General features: G+C 39.2%; 1 protein-coding gene across 1 annotated transcript; it reads left to right on the forward strand.

The window, feature by feature from the left end:
• The first annotated feature begins 10,133 nt into the window (after positions 1-10,133).
• cxcl12b (chemokine (C-X-C motif) ligand 12b (stromal cell-derived factor 1)) lies at positions 10,134-20,764 on the forward strand. The gene is made up of 4 exons (XM_058382197.1): positions 10,134-10,314; positions 13,798-13,915; positions 16,406-16,489; positions 18,292-20,764. Exons 1-4 carry the CDS (start codon positions 10,248-10,250, stop codon positions 18,320-18,322), a joined length of 300 nt encoding a protein of 99 aa, XP_058238180.1. The 5' UTR covers positions 10,134-10,247; the 3' UTR covers positions 18,323-20,764.
• Positions 20,765-22,166: the final 1,402 nt, after the last annotated feature.

The following is a 22,166-nucleotide window of genomic DNA, read 5'->3' on the forward strand; positions in this document are numbered from 1 at the left end:
TCTCAGAGTAAGACAGCTGATCTAGAATCAGTTTTGTCCACTTAAATCTATGTGGAAGCATTTTTGTCAGTTGACGGCATCTGAACTGGGATCATTCCTCTGGAGTGGCCAATTTGGTCCACTGGGGAGCGTCTAAGGCTAAGAATAAATGACCTTAGAAACTAGCAATTCTGTATTCCAACATCCTTGAACATGATGCAGCCCATGGGGTATCTCCAGGTTATGGGATGCCTGAAATGTTAGACCTCTTTATAAAAGTTTACAGAAAAAACAGAGCTTACAAGGAAGTCTGTGAGTAGCATAGCAAACAACGTATAGGTGGACTATTTTGAAAAACAAATGAAAACTATAAAATAAAGTTTCCAGCTCATGAAGTCTGGGTTATGTCGACTCGATCCCCCAGTCTGCCAAGAGCTCATCTAACAACCTTCATGTTGAGCTGATTTAGTATTGAAGCAGCCTTTAAAGACAGTGGAGCAAAGCTGGTCAATTGATGGAAATTGATGGAGTCGGACCTACAAAGTACAGCCATGTTTATGAAACATTGTTCACCAGTATCTAAGGAAGTTAGCTACATGGAATGCATTGCTGAATCATCTGTCCCAAGTCTTGGGCAGGTCATAGATTCAAATTGAGTGAGTAAGTCAGTCAGTAAGTCAGTCAGTCAGTGATTTGGGTATTGGTATAGAAAGTACTCCATCTGCTCTGGTTTACACCACAGGTTCCATTCTTCTTTTCGAACCCCCACCTTTACAGCTCCCCTCCCTCCTGTCATCTCTCAGCAGGACCGTTCCTACAGGTTTAATAACCCTTGCTGGGAGGGTGTGAGGCAGGGGGGAAATTGAGTGGTGATAAAAGGGATTTTGGGGATTGAGGGGGTTGGGATGGTGGTCATTTTGCCCTTGCCCCCTGCCCTCTGTAACCCCCCTACCTTCTCCACATAGATGACTCTATCTGTCAGCAGATGGCGAAACCCACCCGCGTAGTGTTGACTCAGGCGAAGACGCAAAACAAACAGTAGACTGAGTTCAAGCTTAGCTCCGTTTATCTCTCCATGCACAAGTAGCCATTATACTCTATATAGATACCACCAGATACCCTAAAGCTGACTTTTCACCTTAATGATTCTGCACCCATTCATTTAATTAGAATAAATACGACGTAGACCATTCATTCGTTCTTAATGAATACAAATACAGATTCAAGTAGGATCTATTCATTTTTTGTCACTTGCCAGAGAAGGGGGATACGAGTAAGCTTTGCTCTAACTGGTCCAGGATCAGTTGTCCTGAGGAGATAACCCCCCAGCATAGTAAACAGGATGTGCTCGTTATGATGAACCCATGGCCTTCTCTCATGTGACCAGAGCGCTACCTCCAGAAGCCTTGTCATGGAAACATTGCACCAATGGGCATGGGCAAAGGTTAGCCATTTAAGGCAATATCTAGAAACAAGCTCTGCACACTGGGGATTGATCGGGAATAATTTGGCCTGATTTGCATGGATGCACTAGTGATCACTATTTATGGGTTGTTTATAGGAAAATTAGTAAACACTAGAGAGATAAAGGTGATGGAAGGAATTTAGGGGATGAGACATCAATGTTATCCATTATTCCCAAGCAAGTCTTTCCAATTTAATAGAAGCTGTAGAAATAGGGCATATCTCAGGGGGTCAAATATCCAAAGCTCAGAGTCTGTTCGCCAGATCATTTTTTCAAAACAAAATTAAAAGGAAATATTTCTTGCTAACAGACCATGGTGATTAACTCTCCTTTGTGCATTAATGGAGAAATTAACTGAACAAGATGGATTCCTGCTGGAAATGTTCCCACCTTCCCAGGGGAAGGCATGTTTTTTGTCTTGAAATCTAAAGGAGAGCTACGTATACAAGCATGCCTAGAAATACTGAAACTAGCTCAACAAGCTCAATCAGAACGACAGATTCCTTTCCACTTGTTTACCGTGCCCAGACAGGAACTCTCCTCAGCCGTTCTCCTCCTTCTTGTTGGTTTTGCTTTGTTGCTTTCCACTGAAGCGGCCACTTAAGCATCTGGTTCTGCATTCAATGCATCCATAACCCTAAGTCCTGACCCCGCGGGGTCACCTTGGATGTCACCGGACAATGGCACAGCCACCCATCCCATTCTCACATCAAAAAAAAAAAAGCCTTAACATGACCAAGCTGACCCATGTCTCTCCAAGATAAAGGATGGGGTGTCTTTGTGGTCATCCCTGAAACCTGTCGATTCATCCTCTCTTTGGCAAAGACATTCAAGGAAGATTCTCTTTGAAGGACAGGAAGGCTCAAGGAACGTCTGCACATAATACTTAAAAAGAGAGAGGAGGTCTTTTACTCGAAGTACCTGATCTACCAAGGCTATTTGTTTTGCACAAGAATCCAATCAGTTAACACAAGCAGCGATCGAGCGTGGAATGTGTCACGACCCAAACGTTAATCATGTTAGAAGTCCATATGCTTGTGATTTTGCACATGCACAAGTGACCAAAATAAGAGTAGCACTGGGGAATCTTTGATTTTCTTTCATCACTTTTGTAGACGTTAAAGGTTTTGCCCGTGTAGTCCATCCACTTCAAGATTTGATTCGATGCTTTTCTGCTCAAGTGGTTATTTAAATCTCACTTGATTTTCTGTCAGCTTTGACCATTCTCATTAGCAGAACTGGCATTCAATAGATTTTTTTTTTTTGCTGCGGATGAAGATCCCAGGAGATCAGAGTCAAAACTGGCGCCAAAATCCGTGCCACAGTCAACGTCACTGGGATCAAGTTTCTTCCCTCCCCTGAGGCTTCTTCATGATTTGATGCATTGAGTTGCCACGTGATTGGCTGACAGAATAATTGCATGAACAAGCAGGTGTACAGACATTCCTCGTGAAGTGACTCGATATAACCCCATATATATTTAAGACTAATGGTAAACTTTCTTTTGGCTATGTATACTGTACTACTGCTCTCGGTCAATTAGAACAAATGTTTTGGGGATTTATACTGTAAGGATGTTGTAATCATTGTGTGAGGAATATACTTTGACAGAACCACATTTGTGTTTCTTAACTGATGAAAGACAAAAACATTTCTCGGTACTAGACCAGAATCTTTGCTTTAATAATTAGAAGTGGTTCAAGGCCAAGCAGCCACCACACCTAGTCATCATTCCCCCTTCCATTACTGAACATCTGTGTGCAATATGAACGTTATTACTTAAATTTCACTTCCTGTGAGGCCGAGGGTGCCTGGCTGCAGCATGAAAAAAGCAGGAATCGGAGAGCAAGTGAGTGATTTAACGTCGCTCCTTATTGTTAGCCCGAGATTTGATGAATCTGATCAGGTCCCGTCCCAGAGCGGTATGAGATTTACATTCGAGTCGCATCTGGGATCGATCTCCAAAACAGTTCGGACAGAATGAAAGTGTCTGTCTGCTTTAGCTGTCCATCAGTCAGACAAAGCCTGTTATCTGAGCAGAAATCTGCTTGGGATTATGAGTAGGAGAACATGTGCCACAATCTAATGGCCAACAGAGGTTTGAGAGCGAGCCAGGCGAACCTCAGCTAGCTTTCAGACACGGGTGGCTATCATAATGAATACTTGATCCCTGTGTTAAAAGGGGAAAAAAACAATGAAAATGTTTCCAATGGTTTCATTTTAGGTTCTGAATACTTGACTTGTTAAGTAAGCAAATTTCAATGTATCGCTAAAGAAATCTTCACAAATCAAGATTCCCTTTCGAGATTGTTGAGAAAATACATCCTGTAATCTGTTCCTTTATCCTTTTGTTCAATTAGTTCAACAAATGTCCTGGAGATTAAGACCTTAGATTTGGAACATTTGTATGAATAGGTTTCAGAAAGATCTTCTGATCGTGTTTTGACGAACTGTTATTTCCCAATCAGTTTGACACCGAAAGACACCATATGTCCTGAACATTGATTAAACTCTGGATGGAGAACCTTTGTTTTGTTAAAGTAACAAACCCCAGCACCCAGCACTATATTTTCCTTTCTTAAACACTGGAACAGACCAAAACAGTGACCATGTTAGACCATTACCATTCTGCAGTAAGTTAACACTGGTGATTGATAACACTGTGCAATTCTGACTGGTTAGAAAGTGTTGATTAATTTTCTGGTTTTTATTATAGGGTTATAATAAAGGCACTGGTTCTTGGACTTGTTCTGCAGACATTCTACACAAACATAAAGCCTTGTAATTCTTGGCATGATGTCCTTTTCATGTTCATGATGTCATGTTTGGAAGAACTCTCCAGTGTCAGCGCTTTCTAATCATTTTTATGGCGTTCTATTGTCAACACAAATGATTTTTTATTTCTCAAAGAATGACACGTCATATTTTTTTTTATCCATTTTCTGGTTCCATTTATTGTTGGGTAACGTCTATAATATAACGTAGTGCCTGTTATAGGAGGAGGAAATGGATGTTCCTTCACCAGCACCTCGATTTTTCTTCCTCTTGAACTGTTTTATTCATTATATAATCCTTATATTTTTAACACAAGCCCTTGACTGGAAACCTTCCCATGCTAGATGTTAAGTTAGTTTTTCTTAATGGAGCAAACTGTGGATTGGTTATACAGTAAATCCTTCAAATGGTCATTGAGAAGCTTTCCATGCTAAACGTTTAATCAAAAAAGACTTTTTTTCTGCTAACCGAATTCCTGATTTCCCTCCAGACTGCTGAAAACATATTTTCCTCCATCACATTTCTTCACACCATAACCACCCATAATGCCCTGAAACGGACGCCTTTAGCACGGAGACCTTTAAAGCAAGACGTGTCAGCTCTAATTAACATCCAAATCTCAGGCGCTCGTAACTATAATTGAGTGTTTAAGTGTTTAACTGGCTCGTATTTAGTAGGTGCTAAGCAAGGCCGTTGTTTTCATTCTGTCTATCCGTCTGACTGACCTGGGACGTAGAGAAAGTTCGCTCCAAGAGTTGTGTTGCTTTCTTGCAGCAGATAACTCTCAGGATTTATTCTGAGCATGCAGGTGTGCAAAAAGTGGAGTCATGTTTCCAATATGGATCAGTGGTTATTCAAGAGAGAAAGTGAGAGAGAGAGAGAGAGAGAGAAATGTAAATACAGACAGTGATTAATGAACAACGTCTGCTTCTAATTCCTCTTTCTTGGCCGAACTCTCCCCAGCTCTCCTCATATCACAATGAGCTTTTAATGGGTCTTAGTGTAAGCTCCCACTCGCTCATGAATGGAAGGAATCCAACGTCCAGTCCAATAAACATTAAACCGAACCAGTGCGACATGCAGGGCCAGGGCTTCATGCGAAACATCAAATCGTCTCCCGAAATTTTGTGGTATGTTTCTATGAAGAAGTACAAAAAAAAAAGTTGTCCTTTGACTCACCTGAAACCACTTCAGGACTCTTTGTCTAATCAAGGGAGACAAACCTGTGTGGGTTTGATTCAAACGACTCGGACAGTTTCCTCTGCATGGGTCGCGACCCTGAAATCAGCGCCGCTCTATGCTTTCTCTCTTTCCTGATTACCCACAATGCAACAATTTATTCAAGCCAAGGGACTCTACTACATTAACCATGTTCAATGTTATTATTATTATTGAGGCAGTGTAATACACCAAGGATCAAATATATCCTTTGCTATAAGACACAGTGGCCATGAGAAAATTCCGTTTCCGACATCACGCCGTAAATTCTGATATCCAAAAGCCGCAAATCATCTGTAAATACCTTGAAGAGTTCCAGCAATTAGGCCAGAAATAAGAAACTGCATGATTTATCCAGTTGTGACTCATTGCTCCTTCTATCTGCACTGGGAAAAAGTTTTACCGTGCATCACAGGGCTTCCCTTTCAGAAAACCTTCCAAAACACGCATTTTGGAAATTTTGGACTATTAACCACCCAAAGAGCTTTGAAGGAACTTTAATTTTCTACAGCTTATTTAATGCTAAATGCTGTATGAAAGAGTCATAACACTGATATTAATGTTAGCTAACACTAGCCTGAATTAAAAAGAAATAGGGAATAAAACACATGTGCGATGCGTTACAGGAAAACACACCTGGCTCTAATCTTCTGATACCACTGGAGGTCTTGATTAGCTTCCCCACGTGTGTCGGATTAGCACTGGAACTAAACTGTGTAAAGATGATGGATCTCCGGGAGCCGTGCTGCAGACCAGGAGCTTCAGATTGTCTGCTTTAAGGTCCACGGAGATCAGCAAACTATGCTCTTCACAAATAAAGGCGAATGTGGTGGTGGCTGAGAGAATGGGAACGGGAGAAAGAAAGCGACCGACTCGCAGTTATTGCACTTATCTCCAGCGCTTTGAACACTTGGAGTGTTCTTTGGGATTTTGCCAGGACCTGCCACACAATGCTGCAAAGTAAACGTCTTTTTTCCTTTCGGTGCCCAGTTCTCACGAGTCCAACACGGGTTTAAAAAAATCCATAGGGGGCCCTTCATATAGTCCTCTGGGGTCCCGATAGCGTCTCGACATCTGCAGCTCGCATACAATGACGAATCAGATGAGTGAATAGTATTTAATAACACAAGGCTGTCACAGTAAAATGCTTCATATTTAATTTGACTGCGTGTTACGGGTTAAAGAAGCAAATTACAGGGCAGGGGCTCTCTTTTACAACTTCAGGCTCTGAAAGAAAGCAGTTGTGTTTGTCATAGAAGGGGAATGAAAATGAATTCAGTGACTAATTCCAAAGTAATGGACCGTTTCATAAAAAAAAATCATAAACATTTACAGCTTGTGGCAGATGCCCTTATCCAAAGCAAATTATATTTATGTCATTTATACGACTAAGCAATTGAGGGTTAAAGGCCTTGCTCAGGGCCCCAGAAGTGGTGGTCCATACAGCCTAATTGGTTATTTTCACAGGAACGGAACACGATGTCTTCTGTTGTTGTTGTATCCACAGGGTTGAATGTATTTTGAGATGCTTTTCAGCTTGCCACGTTTGCAAAGAGTGATTTTGGGTTACCATAGCCAGCTAACAATCAGCCCATCTAGCAACTTACATTTTATACAACTAAGCAATTGAGAGCTAAGGACCTTGCTCAGGGGCGTAGCAGTGGCAGCTTGATGGACCTGGGATTCAAACTCATAACCTTCCGAACAGTAGTCCAAAACCTTAACCACTAAGCTACAACATCCCCACCCCTTTGTGTATCATCCATCTACCACTTGATTGGACGAATGTAACCCAAGTGCACAGATGTTTCTAATAATGGTATAAGACTGATATTTATCAACAGCTGTGTTACCAGGAGAACAATACATAAGCATGGTCTTCTTTATCGGCAAAAATAAACTCCAGAACTCAGAATAGAGGACTGCAACGTGCATTAGCATGCTATCCTCTGACATCTTCAACATCAAAATCGCTGCATGTTCACAGTCTATATTGCTCTAGACAGCAGTGTTTGCTTGCGGTGTTACTCACTTCATAACAAGTTATGTTATATTTCTGCATGAGAGTGTAGAAAAAGCTTAGAGAACACACTAGAAAACTAGAATGCAAACCCCTAGATGAAAGAGGGGAAAAACACAGGCCTCTGAATATTTTTCCCCCCGAATATTAAATTATTCAATAAGGAATATATTGTCTATAGCGAGTATAGAGTTATTGAATCAAACCCCTCAGAGTAAAACTTGAAACGAACCTGTCATGGCAAATCACAGTTTCTGGATGAACCCGATGTTGGGAACAAAGTGTGTGAAACTTTACACACAGCGCTTTAACGCTGGCCTTTAACCTGTGTTAGGCTGAGAGGGGTTTGCACATCTCAGAAAAGCGAGGCTGAGGAATAGTTGTGGGGTGTGAATAAGACACACACACACACACACAAAACATCTGTAACCCTAACCTTTGCACCACAAATGATTTATTCCTTATTTATTATACAACCATAATTAAAGGTTAGGTGCTTGCTCGGTCCATCATTATTCTTTGACGCTCTTTTTCCTAAACACTCCATTAAACCTTGGCAACTGATCCAGAATCCTGCAGCTGACATGTCTGCAGTCTCCACTCTGGCTTCCTGCAGACCCCAAACCTCCTAGCGGCTGTACCTTGAGCACTTTATACCACGACTACGCCTCTGCTTGACAGTTCATGCTAATAAACACAAGTCAAACCTGCATCCTGGGGTCATTCTCATATTTGTTGCTTCTTAGCTCCCTCCCCCTGAGGACACAAGGACGGGAAACAAGTACCGATAAGACGCCGTCGCTCGCTGAAGTGCGACGTCGCTGATTTATGACTTGCACAGCTGACGCGCCACGTTTACCAGAGACTCAACCCCTCAAGTCATTTCTTATTATGTCCTTTATTAGATTACATTCTGACGTAATTTATATATATATCTACAAAAAAATGAAGTGTCTCTTTGATTTCACCCCTCCGTGACATAACAATTTGTGTTCACACAACCCTCGAAGAGCCCGACAAGAAGTCGCTGAAAGACCGCCACGATTAGCTCCGTGTTTATTTACACGGGCCTTGTTAAAGGATCATACTGTATATTTTGGTGGTTGTTTAAACATTTTGAAAGACTGCGCCAGCATGCCAGCTGATTCCACAGATTCCATGCTGCAGCTTTAAAGCCACAGGGCTTGTGATTGCTATCTAACGAGGTTGATGGTGGTCGCAAAGAACGAGCAGTTGGTGACTTTCCAAAGTCTACATGCCCTTTTGACGAAGTGGGCGGGATCATTTTCAGTCAACTTTGCCCTGAACTAATCAGAAGCTGGAGCGTGTCTTTCAAAATAAAACCACGTCCATTAAGAGGTCCGTGAGATGTCTTCTCCAGCATTTCGGACATTTTCAACCCCTGAGCATTCTGTTGCTTTACGACACCTTCCACACCTTACCTCCGCGTGATTAGGCGGCTTCAGTCCATCAGAATCTTTTTAAATCGGCCAATCACAGTTGTAGATGTGACGGGATCAGCCATGTGATTTTCTCAGATGAGGTTCCAGTAGTTTAAAGTGTGTTAGACTTTTTTAAAGCAGTGATTAGTGTGAACTCCTCTGGGGTTAGTAGCAAGAACAGGGATGAGAAACGGCCAGTGAGAGGCCGAGAGGAGGAAAATTTATTTGCTGTCACACGCAGCAGATCCCTGAATCCGGTTTATCGTCTGGATTTTCCGTCATGTTATACAAGAACAACAAAAATAAAACAAAACACAACATGCTAGGGCACAGAATAACAAATAGTTCTCCAATTCCTACTTCCTGTAACGTTCCAACCAATATTACAGTAATTGCCTTTACCCTTTTATAATAAAACTTGATCTGCTCCAAGCTGTGGTGGAGCTTGAGTCTGGACCAGGAACACAACAGGGCACCACACACACACACACACACACACGTAAGCAGTTCAACCTTTTGTTAGTGGTCTAAGAAGTCTCAGCCATGTAAAGAAACATACATACTGCATACTCAGAGGGTTTCATTTCCATGAAAGGATTTAAAGTTTTGAAAGCTAGAACTGTGGACCCTCCCAACCCCCCTGAGGAAACCTGCTACATGTGGTAAGAGTGTGAAAAGGCAAAAGGCAAAAGACTGAGAGGAAGACATATAGACAGACAGCAAGTGAGATGGAATGAGAAAGGGAGAGACAAAAGAGAGAGACAGAAAGGAAGAAAAAGTTAAAGAAAGACAGAGAGGCTGTAGGAAAGATGAATACAGATAGACAGTAAGTGAGAGGGAGAGAGCAAGAAAAATAAAGACAGACAGAGTGAGAGAGAGAGTGTGAGGAAAAGACATACAGACAGACAGCAAGAGAGAGAGAGAAAGGCAGATGGACAGACAAACAGCAGGGAAGAAAACATTAGAAAGAGAGACTGTGGGAGAAAGACTTGAAGACAGAAAGCAAGAGAGGGAGAGAGAGAGAGAGATGTAAACTGTTTCTCCAGTCTCCACCAAAACATTTTAATTGTTGATGTTTGTCTGACCAAAGAAGCTGTATAAAGACAGCAGGGTCCAGAAAACACCCCATTCACTTTCCCCAACTCTCTCTCTCTCTCTCTCTCTCTCTCTCTCTCTCTCCTCCTCCTCCTAAGTGGGAGTGCTCTCCTGCCCCTCCGCAGTGTTTTAACACCCGGCTCAGCACTGAGGCACCACACTGTGTCCTGGAAGCTGCTTGTGACTAACACAAAGACTCTCGATAAACACACACACACACTCTCACTCGCTTGCGCTTACACACACACACAATATGGATGTCAAAGTTTTGGCACTGATGTTTTTCCTCATGGTGACTGTGTCGGATTTGGAGACTGAAGGTAAGACAGCTGCTGTTTCTCATTTCATCCTGAGGATGTTGAATTATTTTATTTTTATTTTTGAACGTTTAATAATTATGTGTTAGAGTGATGGAGCTGGTGTGTGATGAACAGAATCTGGGTCTAAAAGCATCAAATTGTGTTAAAAAAAAAAACTGTTCTGGGCTCATAGCTATCTATTTAAATATATAAGTTTATAATAAAATAAATCATTTATTATTCATTTATTTTAATTAAAAAAAGAAATTTTTCTATAATGATTTGAACCTCTTGTTAAGAAGACAAAAAATAAATATCTGAATATAAATATACAAATATAAATATCTTCTGTGTAAATATCTGTTCTATTTTAAAGCATCTCTTAGAGCCTGAAGCGAGATGATTAGCTGTGCTTTATTTATTTATTGTGTGTGTGTGTGTGTGTGTGTGTGGTGTGTGTGTATATATTTCATGCCAGTGTGCATTTTGGAAAAATCTAGCAGTTATTTCTTTTCCTCTGAGAATTCTGAAATGAAACGCCGACTGTTCATCAAAGCGACCGATTCGTGAAAAAGGCTAAATTTGCACGAGGGATCTGTTTGGGGTTTAGAACCCGAGTCTGGTTCCGTCCTGTGCATACAGGCGCTGAAGGGGTGAAGGTAGAGGAGCGTTCAATTGAGGACGAGGCCCGGGAATCTCTCTATCATTTTCTCTCTCTCTCTCTCTCTCTCTCTCTCTCTCACTCTCTCTCTCTCCCTCTCTCACACTGGCTGCATAAAAAAAATCTGTTCATTTACACACACGTCTTTTTTTTCTACAGTAAACATCAAACTTGACAACCCATTTCCTGTTAAAAAATCTTTTTTAAAAATTGTAATATTTTCACTTCATATATCACTATTTTTGTTATCAACTCGTTATATAAATACATATCTGGTTATTTCAGCACGAGATTCACTTGATATCTTCATACATTTCGACATAATGACTCAAAATATCATAACATTTTTCGATTTAACATTTAATACACCGCGCCAAATAATAATAAAAAGGCCTTCGGGCTTCATTCTCGCCATTTTTACTCCGTCTTCTGTCCCTCACATGTTGCTTTAGTGGAAATCTTTCGACACGTTTAGTTTTCTATACAGCATCTCGATAACAGTTGAGAGAAACTTACTCCAGAATTTCGAGCTTTTACATCAAAATAACAAAATATTATGTTAAAACAAATAAAAAACCTTTCTTTCAAAAATAAATTGAAAAAAAATAGCTTAACCTAAACATTGAATAATGTAGAAATTCATCATTTATTTTTATTTATATCATTTTTTATAATAGTAAGCGTTATAATGCGTTATGAATGGAATATGTAGTGTTTGTACACATATAACAAATACATTCAGTTGAAAAATTCTACAGCCCTGATTTTACACATTTTAAATAAAAAGTTGTGTATGTATGTAATTCATGCATGGATTGTGATCGTTATAACCTTGTCATAACACCTTATGAGCCCTATTTGGTGAACATTTTGAACCAAAAAAAGTGCATCTGTATCTACATACATTTTATTCCTAATGCACTTGTGGTGGTGGTGGAAATCAGGCTTATAACGCATGGTAAATGATAATACTGTGTAATTAGCGTAACGTGTTTGAGAAACGGTTATCCCGATGTGTGTTTTAAGGCATGTTATGTCAGGAATGTTAACGTTTATGGACTTATGTAGAGGATTAGAAATGGCTAAAATGTTGACAAAAAGGAAGAAGTTTCTCTGTTGAAATCTTCATTTATCGAATAAATCATAACAGCGCTACATAGTCCGCTAGTCAGGGTTCGCAGATGAAGACCAGGACGACACTAAGAATGCACTTGAGATTGTTAATCAAACACACACACACACACACAGATCCGAAGACGAGGCCAGGGACTTGCTGAGGAAGAGCAGGGAGCACTCTTCAGACCAATCAATCAGAACCTGGAGGCTGGTGTAGTGCAGTGTGAGGCTCCTTAAAGCAGCCTGAGTAACTTTTAAGGGCTCTTGACGACGGTAGTGAGCGAGAAATCCACTTCCCTCGTGTGGGAACATGGGACCAAGAGCGACGGCTTAATCTGTTTTTAATGATCCGTGCTCGCAGGTGGAATGTGGTGATGGGAGACGTCTGCTTTTAGCTGCTGATTTCTTTTACGAGCGTAAGGACAGATTGATTCGGAGTTGTAAAATCTCTCACCACTACTTTGTGTGTGTGTGTGTGTGTGTGTGTGAAAAAATCACGAAATTGGAAATGTAAAGAGGAAAAAAGTTTCACCGATATGACTGATGGATCATAGCGTTACGATCGTCACGGTCACCTGTCACGGTGTAGCATTACGATCAGCGTATGATTACACTACCATCCCACTGTAGCCTGTTTCAGTGTAGCCTGAGTATATTATAGAGTATTATAGACCTTTAGAACATTAAGATCTTAGAATTGCGTATCCTAAACATTTTATAATCTTATGCACGTGTTATAGAGCAGTATAACATTGCAATCATTGTACTCTAGAGTTATGATCCTATCTTAGTGTATTATATACACATTATAGATGTATTATAGAGTAGTATAACATTATGATCCTCTCATAGTGCATTACATACTTATTATAGCATATTAGAGCATTAGGGAGCTATAGAGTACTAGATACATATTATAACGCATCATATACATATTATAGGGTATTATAACATTATGATGCTATAGAGTACTATACATTTTATAGTGCATTATAATATTATCGTCTTATTACATGGATTGTAGAGCATTATATATGTATTATAACATTACGATGCCAGAGAGTGCTAAATATGTATTATAGCGCATTATATACATATTATTATATACGTATTATACCATTATGATCATCACATTCTAGCATTATTATAATTAGTCACAGTGTTCCATTACGATCAGCATATCATATTATGATGTTGTTATGGCCTGTTATAAATGTATTATAATGTATTATACCATTCTGATCCCAATACACTAGAGCTCTAGAGCACCTCATATATATGTTATAACATTACGATCAGTTGTTGTTATTATAGAGTATTATAACCTGATGATCATTGTACTCTAACACTCTATAATGCATAAATAATATGCTACAATAGGATCAGAATGTTCTAATATTACAATCCTATTAGAGTGCATTATGTACGTATTATAGCCTATGATTAGGATCGTCATGTTATGACATGACAATCGTTTCGTTATGACATCACACTGTATTACAGCAGAGCATCATCACGATTGTTGGAACAAAACAAGCATGGCTGCATTAGATCTGTACAGCCACCGTATTATGACATCAACTCTTATGAGCATCGTATTATGACATCACAATTGTCGTTTATTCATTGACCAGATTGTTAAACCACATTTTGGCATCACAGCCACGCAAACCCACGGTTTTCTGGTCGGAACGTATCTTAAAATACTCGAACTCTCTGTTTTACAGCGAAGCCCATCAGCCTGTTGGAGAGGTGCTGGTGCCGCTCGACGCTCAACACCGTGCCGCAGAGGAGCATCCGTGAGATCAAGTTCCTCCACACGCCACACTGCCCTTTCCAAGTCATGTAGGTCACTAACACCAGGAAACACCTCACAAATCACACTGCTGCATTCAGAGTACCAGCGTTTTCATAACACCACCATCTACACTGCAGGAAGCTCTGAGGAGTCAGGGCTGTGTGTGTGTGTGTGTGTGTGTGTGTGTGTGTGTGTGTGTGTATAAGATCCTTATCAAGAGCTTGAGATAAAAGGAAGTGTGAGAGACACGGTGTGTGTGTGTGTTTCTACTTCTCCTTCTGGAGGAAATCTTCATCAAGGGTCAAAGTGATTATGATTAGATTTCTCCTGACCTTCTTAGATATCTTTTTCTTTTTTCTTCCCAGCGCTAATCTCTTTAGCCGCTAACATTTGGTATCATTTTGCTAACCTGGAACATATTAATGTAAAAGCAAAACGGTGACTGGTTCGATAAAAGGGGCCACAGGGGTCATGGCGAGGCGGAAGGTCGGATCGGGACAGAATTTTAGCCTGAGGGGGGTTTTCTCTCTCACTCACACACACACACACACACACACACACAAGCCAAATAGTGTTTATTTAGGAATTTAGCCTCGAATCTCAAGGATCTGGAGTTTTAAAGACAGATGAAAGACAGACAGCTGAAACACAAACCCTGTCCAAACCCACACACACACACACACACACACACTCACTCACTAGAAGTCATGTTTGCTGTTGGTATTAGCCGGCTGTGAGGCACTTACTACCTGCTGTTTCTGTCTCCCTGTGCAGACATGCTGCCGGCTGCTGAATTAAAGCCTGGAAAACATGCATCGAGCCTCGAACACAAACAAAAACCAAACAAACACCAAAACAAATTAAACTAACAAACCCACAGATCCACTTACACTGGAAGTTCGCTAGTGTTAAGTGGGGATTCGGGTTGTCTGCTGAAGAGGACCATTTGGTCCCAGACCACAGGAGTGTGTGTGTGTGTGTGTGTGTGTGTGTGTTTATGCTTGTGTGTGGGTTGAGCTCAGTGTGGATGTGGTTAATTTGCAAAGCGGTGTGAGTCGTGGCCCCTCTGAGCTGTTAATTCTCAAACATGACCTTTTGGCGCAGAGGTGTGATATGCATGTGTGTGTGTGTGTGTGTGTGTGTGTGTGTGTGTGTGCGCGTGTGCGCGTGTGAGTGAGACGGACACACAGGGAGGCAGAGAGGGAGAACAAGCATGTGTTGCAGTTGTAGCATGAGTGTATGTGTGTGTGTGTTTATTGGGGTGGAAGAAACTCTGACAGAATGTTAAACTAACGTCATTTTGCATAATTTTGGAAACAAAATCCGTTTCTTCTGAAAGCTTCATTTAGCCTCTGAGTTTGCCGCTCATACGAATAACTAGTGCTACGTAGTTTCTAATAAATGAACCAGAACTGAAATGTAACGGATTACCCACAATGCACCAGGTGTGTCACTATTTCTGTATATCTACTTCTGTTCCATTTCTTAACCAGGTACCGTGTAAGACAATGTGGGCGGAGCTAAAGGTCACTGATTGGTCAAACCCACCCAAAGTTTTGTGTTTTTTTTTTTTGTTTTTTTTTAATTAAAAGTTGATTTTATAAAATTTTCTTAAATGTTGTTTTATCCCCTGGTAACTCCTAATTTTCTGGACAGTTTAATACTTGTTCTAAAACTATTTATTGAGAAGCTTGTGTGTTTATTTATTTATTTTTCTTTTGAAGCTTTTTTTCCCCCCGTAGAGTATTTTTTTTTAAATGCATATTTAAAATCCTTTTTGTTTAGATTTTTTTCACTTCCAGTAAATCTGGAAATCTGGAAGTCATTCTGAGCTCAGATGATCCACACTGCTGGATGGTGGAAAGGTGTTTTAGTGGTACTAGAGGGGTGGGGCTTGTAGCACTGATAGTTTCTGATTGGCTACACATACTGCATCCATCAATCTATCAACTGCTTCCTATCAATGCTGGGTTCTAGATAACTGCTTGTGTAGCCATGGCCCTGTGTGTGTGTGTGTGTGTGTTACCCTGCATGCACTCTGTAATGGACTGAAGCGTCTCCTACACCAGTGTGAGGGTTTAATGGAGCAGCAGCACCGATCTGATAACACAGAGTTCAGGGCCTCAGAGGGAGAAACACACACTCTTTCAGTCTCATTCTTTCGTCTAAAACCGAATCCCTCGCTTTAAAGTGACTTACCTGATCTCATTACCAGCGCAAAGCCAAAAACCAACAGCATCAATTACATACCCTATACTCTCTCAGCGTCTCTTTTTTTTCTCCTCCTTTCTCGCTTTATCTACTGGGGAGAGGAGAAGAGAAGAGCTCTACAACTAAATCTCTCCCCCTTAATCCCTCCCTGTCTCTCTCTCTGACTCTCACTCCTCAGTCGCTCTCTCTCTCACTCTCTCTCTCTCTCTCTCCTTTCTCAGCCAAATCCACACTGAAGAGCTGAAATGACTCCCTTCCTCCCTTTCTCCTCTTTTGCCCTCGTTATCACTCTGCTGCGCTCACTCCGACCTTTCTCCCCTTTCCAGAGCCAAGCTGAAGAACAATAGGGAGGTCTGCATCAACCCCAAGACCAAATGGCTGCAGCAGTATCTGAAGAACGCCATTAGCAAGTAAGTAAGAGCCTCCAGACACAAAGGCCAATGAATCGAGGTGTTCCAAATCACTAAGCACTATAGACAAGGACACGGTTACAGGGAACAGAAGCGCAGGGCATTGTGGGCATTCAGTGGAGGTTAGAGTTTATCAGTGTGTACACCATCTATAGGTTCAACAACCAGGAGCCTGCTTTATTTAAAACAAAGTGATTAAATCACAACCAATCACTGCCTCAGTGATGCCATTTATGCGTGCACAGTTTAATAGCATTGGTAGAAAATGATGAGAAACTTAATTTGGATCTATATTATCACCAAAACTCCACCTTCAAACATCAGGCCCCTCCTCCATCCAGAGTTCAACACTGTGTTTGAGAAAAACTTCTTTTTTTTTTTTTTTTAACATGTGACGCTCTCCTCCACCCCACCCCTGCCCGTGGCATTTAAAAATAAATAAATAAATAAAATAAATAAATAAAAACACATGGCTGCTCACACCATTGAAAGTGAAGTATCTGTCCTTTTTTTTTTGTTTGTTTATTAAAAAAAATATTTGATCCACTTTGTAATTTGAATGTATGGAGGTTGTAAATTTTTGACAGAAAAGAAAAAAAAAAACAGAGTTTAATTGAATGAACTCTGAAGACGTTTCTTAGAAAGTAAAATTTTTCAAGCAATTTGATTACGATTTAATTCGTCACCATGATCTGAATTCCAAAAAACTAAAAAAAAAATAAAATAAAATAAAAAGTTTAAAAAATTAAAAAAAAAAATTGAAGTCAGATTGAAAAATTTTATTCTGGGACTTGAAATTCCGCACAAAGTTTAAGAATTAGAATTAAAAAAAAAAAAAAAAAGTAAATAAAAAATTTAAAAACCATACATCACTGGCTGAAACAGTGGACTTCTGTATTTCAAGAAATGAAATTTTAAATGAAATTGCGTCACCACTGATGGATAAATTGGGAATTTCTTTTTTTAATTTACTTTTAAAATTCTGACTGTGGTTTGCACTTTTCATGCACGATTTAGACAAAGCAGCATCCAGTTAGCGCTGGCATCTGATAACGTCACATTTTTAAGTAGATTTCGCCTCAAGCCTCGTTATTCATTATCCACACCAACACCTGGTTGGTAAACTGGTTTAAAGGCGTAAAACGCCGACATCTTGCCCTCTATATAATCGTTTCTGCTATGTTAATTGCTGTAATGAGCGAGCGGTGTGGTGTTATGGGTCCCCCACCCCCCACACCCCCGGAGCGAGGCGTGAAGTCGAGTAGTAAAACTGAAATAAAAATATTTAGACAATGTTAGTTTTCTCACACACACAGTAATGTCACTTTGAGGAAGAGCTAGATTGATTAGTATGTGTGTTTGTGTGTGTGCATGTGTGTGTGTGTGTGTTTCTTTTCAGTAAATTCAATAAATCAGTAAATTGAATTTATGTGAAATTATATCTCAAATTCAAATGTTTTATTTCTCACATATACAGCAAGCATCAGTTCAGTTTATGCACTCTTCTGCTTCAGACTCTCTCTCTCTCTCTCTCTCTCTCGATCTCTAACTCTTTCTCTCCCTGTCTTGCTTTCTCAGTCTTTCTCTCCTCTCTCCCCCCTCCATCTCTCTCTCTTTCTCAGTCATTCTCTCTCTCTCTCTCTCTCTCTCTCCATCTCTCTCACTCTCTCTCTCTTAGTAAGTTTTTGTTCGTGAGTGTGTGATGTATTTATACTTACAATATATTACATTAAATACTTTAAATGTAATAAAGACTTTTATTCAATTCTCTCTCTCTCTCTCTCTCTCTCTCTTAATTTCAGGATAAAGAAGTCAAGACAGAATGAAAACTAAAGGCGGTGCTGGTGTGAGGAGAGCCGACGTGTGACTCTGACCTCTGTATTACATGTGCACCACACACACACACACACGCACACACACACGCACACACACACACACACACGCACCATCTGTCCCTGTGTGGACTGCTTGCACAAACAGCACTTCGCCTACGAATGCCTTTATTCCTGCACCAGAAGCCAACCACACACACACACACACACACACACACACACACAGGGCACCATTTTGCCATTGTGAGACTTCAGGCTTGTGCAGGTCTGTATGCTGAACTGAACTGAGTGGCTGAATGTGGATACAAATATTTGTGTGTGTTTTCTGTATGCTTTGTGCCTTTATTTTTATTTTATTTTTTTCAGTAAGAAGTTGCTGATAAGTGTCATGGTGAATTAAGAAGGAAAGTGAGAGAGAGAGAGCGAGGGTGAGAGAGAGAGAGAGAAAGAGAGAGACCAGTTTGAACAAAAACAAAATATTACCCAGACCACCATGAGGTGCAGAAGGGGGCGTGGCTTACAGTTTGAAGGCGGGGCTATGTGATTCAGTGGTTCAGCTACACTGACAGCTATTTCTTAGCTACACTTGCCCTCATAGCTCTAAGATCTAAAACCCAAAAGGTGTAAACAGTGAAATAACAAATGTTCACAATTCATGAGGAAATGAGGTTCACGATGACACTTTCAGTGACTTCTGTAAGGTTTCCCTCAAAGCTGCCTCTTTAAGAGTCGCAGGATGATCTTCCGAGCACTGGCATAGCTAGCTTACTTTTTGCTAACGCTTCCTACGAGGCCGGATTTACGTTTATGAATTGGTAGAATTTGCAGATTTGGTAGAATCATGTGAGCGCTAAAATACTTCCCGTTTAAAGTGCTTCCATCAGACGTTCAATAAACAGCTTTTCCTCACAGAAAACGTGAGGTATTTCCAAAATACAAGGCCAAGTGGAAGCTGTTATTACAGAAATGACAACATTTTAGATGAATATAAACCAGAATCGGATAAATTACGTGAGAAAAACGTCGTCTGCACAGCAAAACGCGTTAAAAGAGGCGTTTCCCGACTCGTACACATGCTCACTATGCATACGGCATAACTGGCTTTCTAGAACGTTTTAGAAATGTTTCGTTTGCTTAAAAGAAGATTTCAAGTTATCAGGAATTTTTTGTTTTGTTTGTTTTCAATAATGCAACTTTCACATCAATGCAATCTCTCTTGGCAGCTGCTAGTTTTATACTTATTATTACTTTTAAAACCTGTGCTTATGAAATATTATATAGCGTATCTCCTTATCTCCTTAAAGCCAGCCGTTTTCTTCTGTTGTGTTTGCACGCTTGATCATGATGTAGGCTTTGTCGTAAAAGGTTGGCTCAGTAAACGGAGACGAATTGAAATACTTTGTTGAAATCGATTTAATTGGTATAAAGTGGAATAGGGCTGAAATAAAAAAATAATTTTAAAAAACCCACAAAAAATCCACCAAAACAATGATTTAAAAAAAAGAAAAGAATAAATGTATTAAAAACACACACACACAAAAAAAAAAACATTTGAAACTTTTTAAAAACGTTTTAAAATCACAAAACCTGAAATGTATAAAAAAAATATTTTTAAATACATAAAATCCACCAAAACAATCTGAATAAAAAAATAAAATAAAAATGCTTTAAAACCACACACACACACACACAAAAAAAAAAAAATCCACCAAAACAGTGACAAGATTTTAATGATTTTTTTTTTTGTTTGTTTTTACTGATCCAGCTTTTTTACTTGATTGTGTATTGTATTACAAATCCATCATAATTATGGACCGTTAGTTCCACCATAGATCAGATTCTCAACCTGTATATAGTCGGAGAATCAGGTGTTGATGTAACGTTTGGCTCGGTGTCACGTCGAGATGTTTCCGTAATTATGAACATATTTAGTGCCGTTGGATTATTTACAAACGTTATTTCAGTTTAGATACAGATTTTCCTAAGAGAGAACCTACGAAGGAAGTTCAGCTACATGAAATCATATGACTCGTGAGAGAACAAAAGAAAAAAAAAACATCTAATCACACGTTTCCGTTTCCATAGTAACAGGCTCGCTAGCCTATGACAAGCTGCTCCCAAACCCCCGGCTTATTAACCGTGTAATCGTAACGGGATAATAATAACATGTGGATATGATTTCCAAGGGAATGAAACATGTGTTTTTTATCAGGACAAAACAATAAGCACTTCAACTGCTGTACATGACTTTTTTGTTTTTTTTTTTGCAATGACTAAATGTTTTTTCCTGAACTGTAAAACATAAAAAATTTAGAAAGTGTGTCTGTTCTATCCGTAAAGCTCTTTACTAAATTTATTAGTCATTTTTAGAGGCTGTTGTTCCTAAAAAAAAAAACAAAGGATTAGTGGAACATCGTTTTAAATTTAACAACAAAAAAAATAATTTCTATTATTGAATTTTTTTTGCTCATTTTCCACACAATAAAATTAGAAAAGTAGGAATTAGATTTGCAATTCCTTTTAACTTAATAAAAATAAATTCAAACAATGTAGGTATGTAGGTATAGGAGGTGTTTTATGTTTTTTTCTCTTCATTTTTGTTCATTCACCTGCTTTCCAGAGACTTCAACAGTCTCACAGAAGGAATTACTCAGTTCATCAATTCATGTTTCATTCCCATGTGCAGAAATTTTGAAATATAGAAAATGCACACCAATACATTTTTTTAAATCTGAAATAATCTAAAATAAAAATAAAAACATGACCCTTGATCTGGCTTTGCGTTTAAATGTTCAGCGAAAGTTGTTATTTATTGTAGAGTCCATTTTATCAGATTACACTGAGCCTCGTTTATCAATCTTAACAAAAAATAATTATAATTTATAAAAACCTGTATAGATAAAATAGATAAATAAAATAACATATCCAATAACGCGACTCAGCCACTGCAGCCAATCAATTCCTGTGGATTTGCTCGTTTTCTTTCAAAACTTGTGTGTCACTGAAATTAGTTAGCGATTTAAACATTGTTGTGTAATCCGTATAAAAATTCACAATAACTCAGTGCAAATTAAAAAAAGAAATAATTTCATAGTTCAAATTAATGCTTCCATGTACAAAAATAAAATAAAATTACGTAAAACTCAGGATTTCTCAAGGAATACAAACTTTTTTTTCCCCTGAACGAACAAATTTCTCTCTCACAAATAAAATGGATTCACGAATTTAATTTGTTCATACACAGATTGACAAACGAGGTTCTCCAAGCCTCCACTTTTCATATATAGATGGAATTATGGGATACACTTGTGTCCAGTAAATTATTTTCTAACTTTTTATGCTAAACCTTTTATGCTAAACTAGAGCTAGACGTTACTGAAATACACATACTTTTTTTTCAGGAACTTTGTCGAATTCTATGAATGTCTGTGAAGGTTCTCTCTCATCCGCTAGCCTGAATGTGTAGTTGTAGTTATATATATATATATATATATATATATATCAATATATATATTTAAAAAGAAAAACTAACATGGATTGGATTATCACTAGTGGTAAAAATGATGAGATGCAAGAATTCATTATCGCCACCTGCGAACATTCCCGCGTGCGAATTTTAGCCGTGATGCAAAAAAAAAAGAAAAATAGAAAAGAAACAGTGATAAGGTGCTATGGAATGTGAAGTAGACTCTATGAGGCAGCTCTCTGCATAGGGATCTCCATGTAGGATTTATTATTATTTTTTTCTTATTCTTATTGTTATATTTCTATAAGCTCACTGTTTGTAATAATGTATTGAGATAAATCTATTTAGTCACTTTTTTCATGAAAGTTATTAAAAAAAC

The sequence above is a fragment of the Hemibagrus wyckioides genome, linkage group LG27, assembly GCF_019097595.1.
Source record: "Hemibagrus wyckioides isolate EC202008001 linkage group LG27, SWU_Hwy_1.0, whole genome shotgun sequence".
Lineage (NCBI taxonomy): Eukaryota > Metazoa > Chordata > Actinopteri > Siluriformes > Bagridae > Hemibagrus > Hemibagrus wyckioides.

Bases quoted from the DNA above. Each gene is read 5' to 3' on its own strand.
- cxcl12b (XM_058382197.1), top strand. From the start codon at position 10,248: ATGGATGTCAAAGTTTTGGCACTGATGTTTTTCCTCATGGTGACTGTG. The intron at 10,315-13,797 runs GTAAGACAGCTG...TCTGTTTTACAG, and splicing joins GTCGGATTTGGAGACTGAAG to CGAAGCCCATCAGCCTGTTG. The intron at 16,490-18,291 runs GTAAGTAAGAGC...TCTTAATTTCAG, and splicing joins CTGAAGAACGCCATTAGCAA to GATAAAGAAGTCAAGACAGA.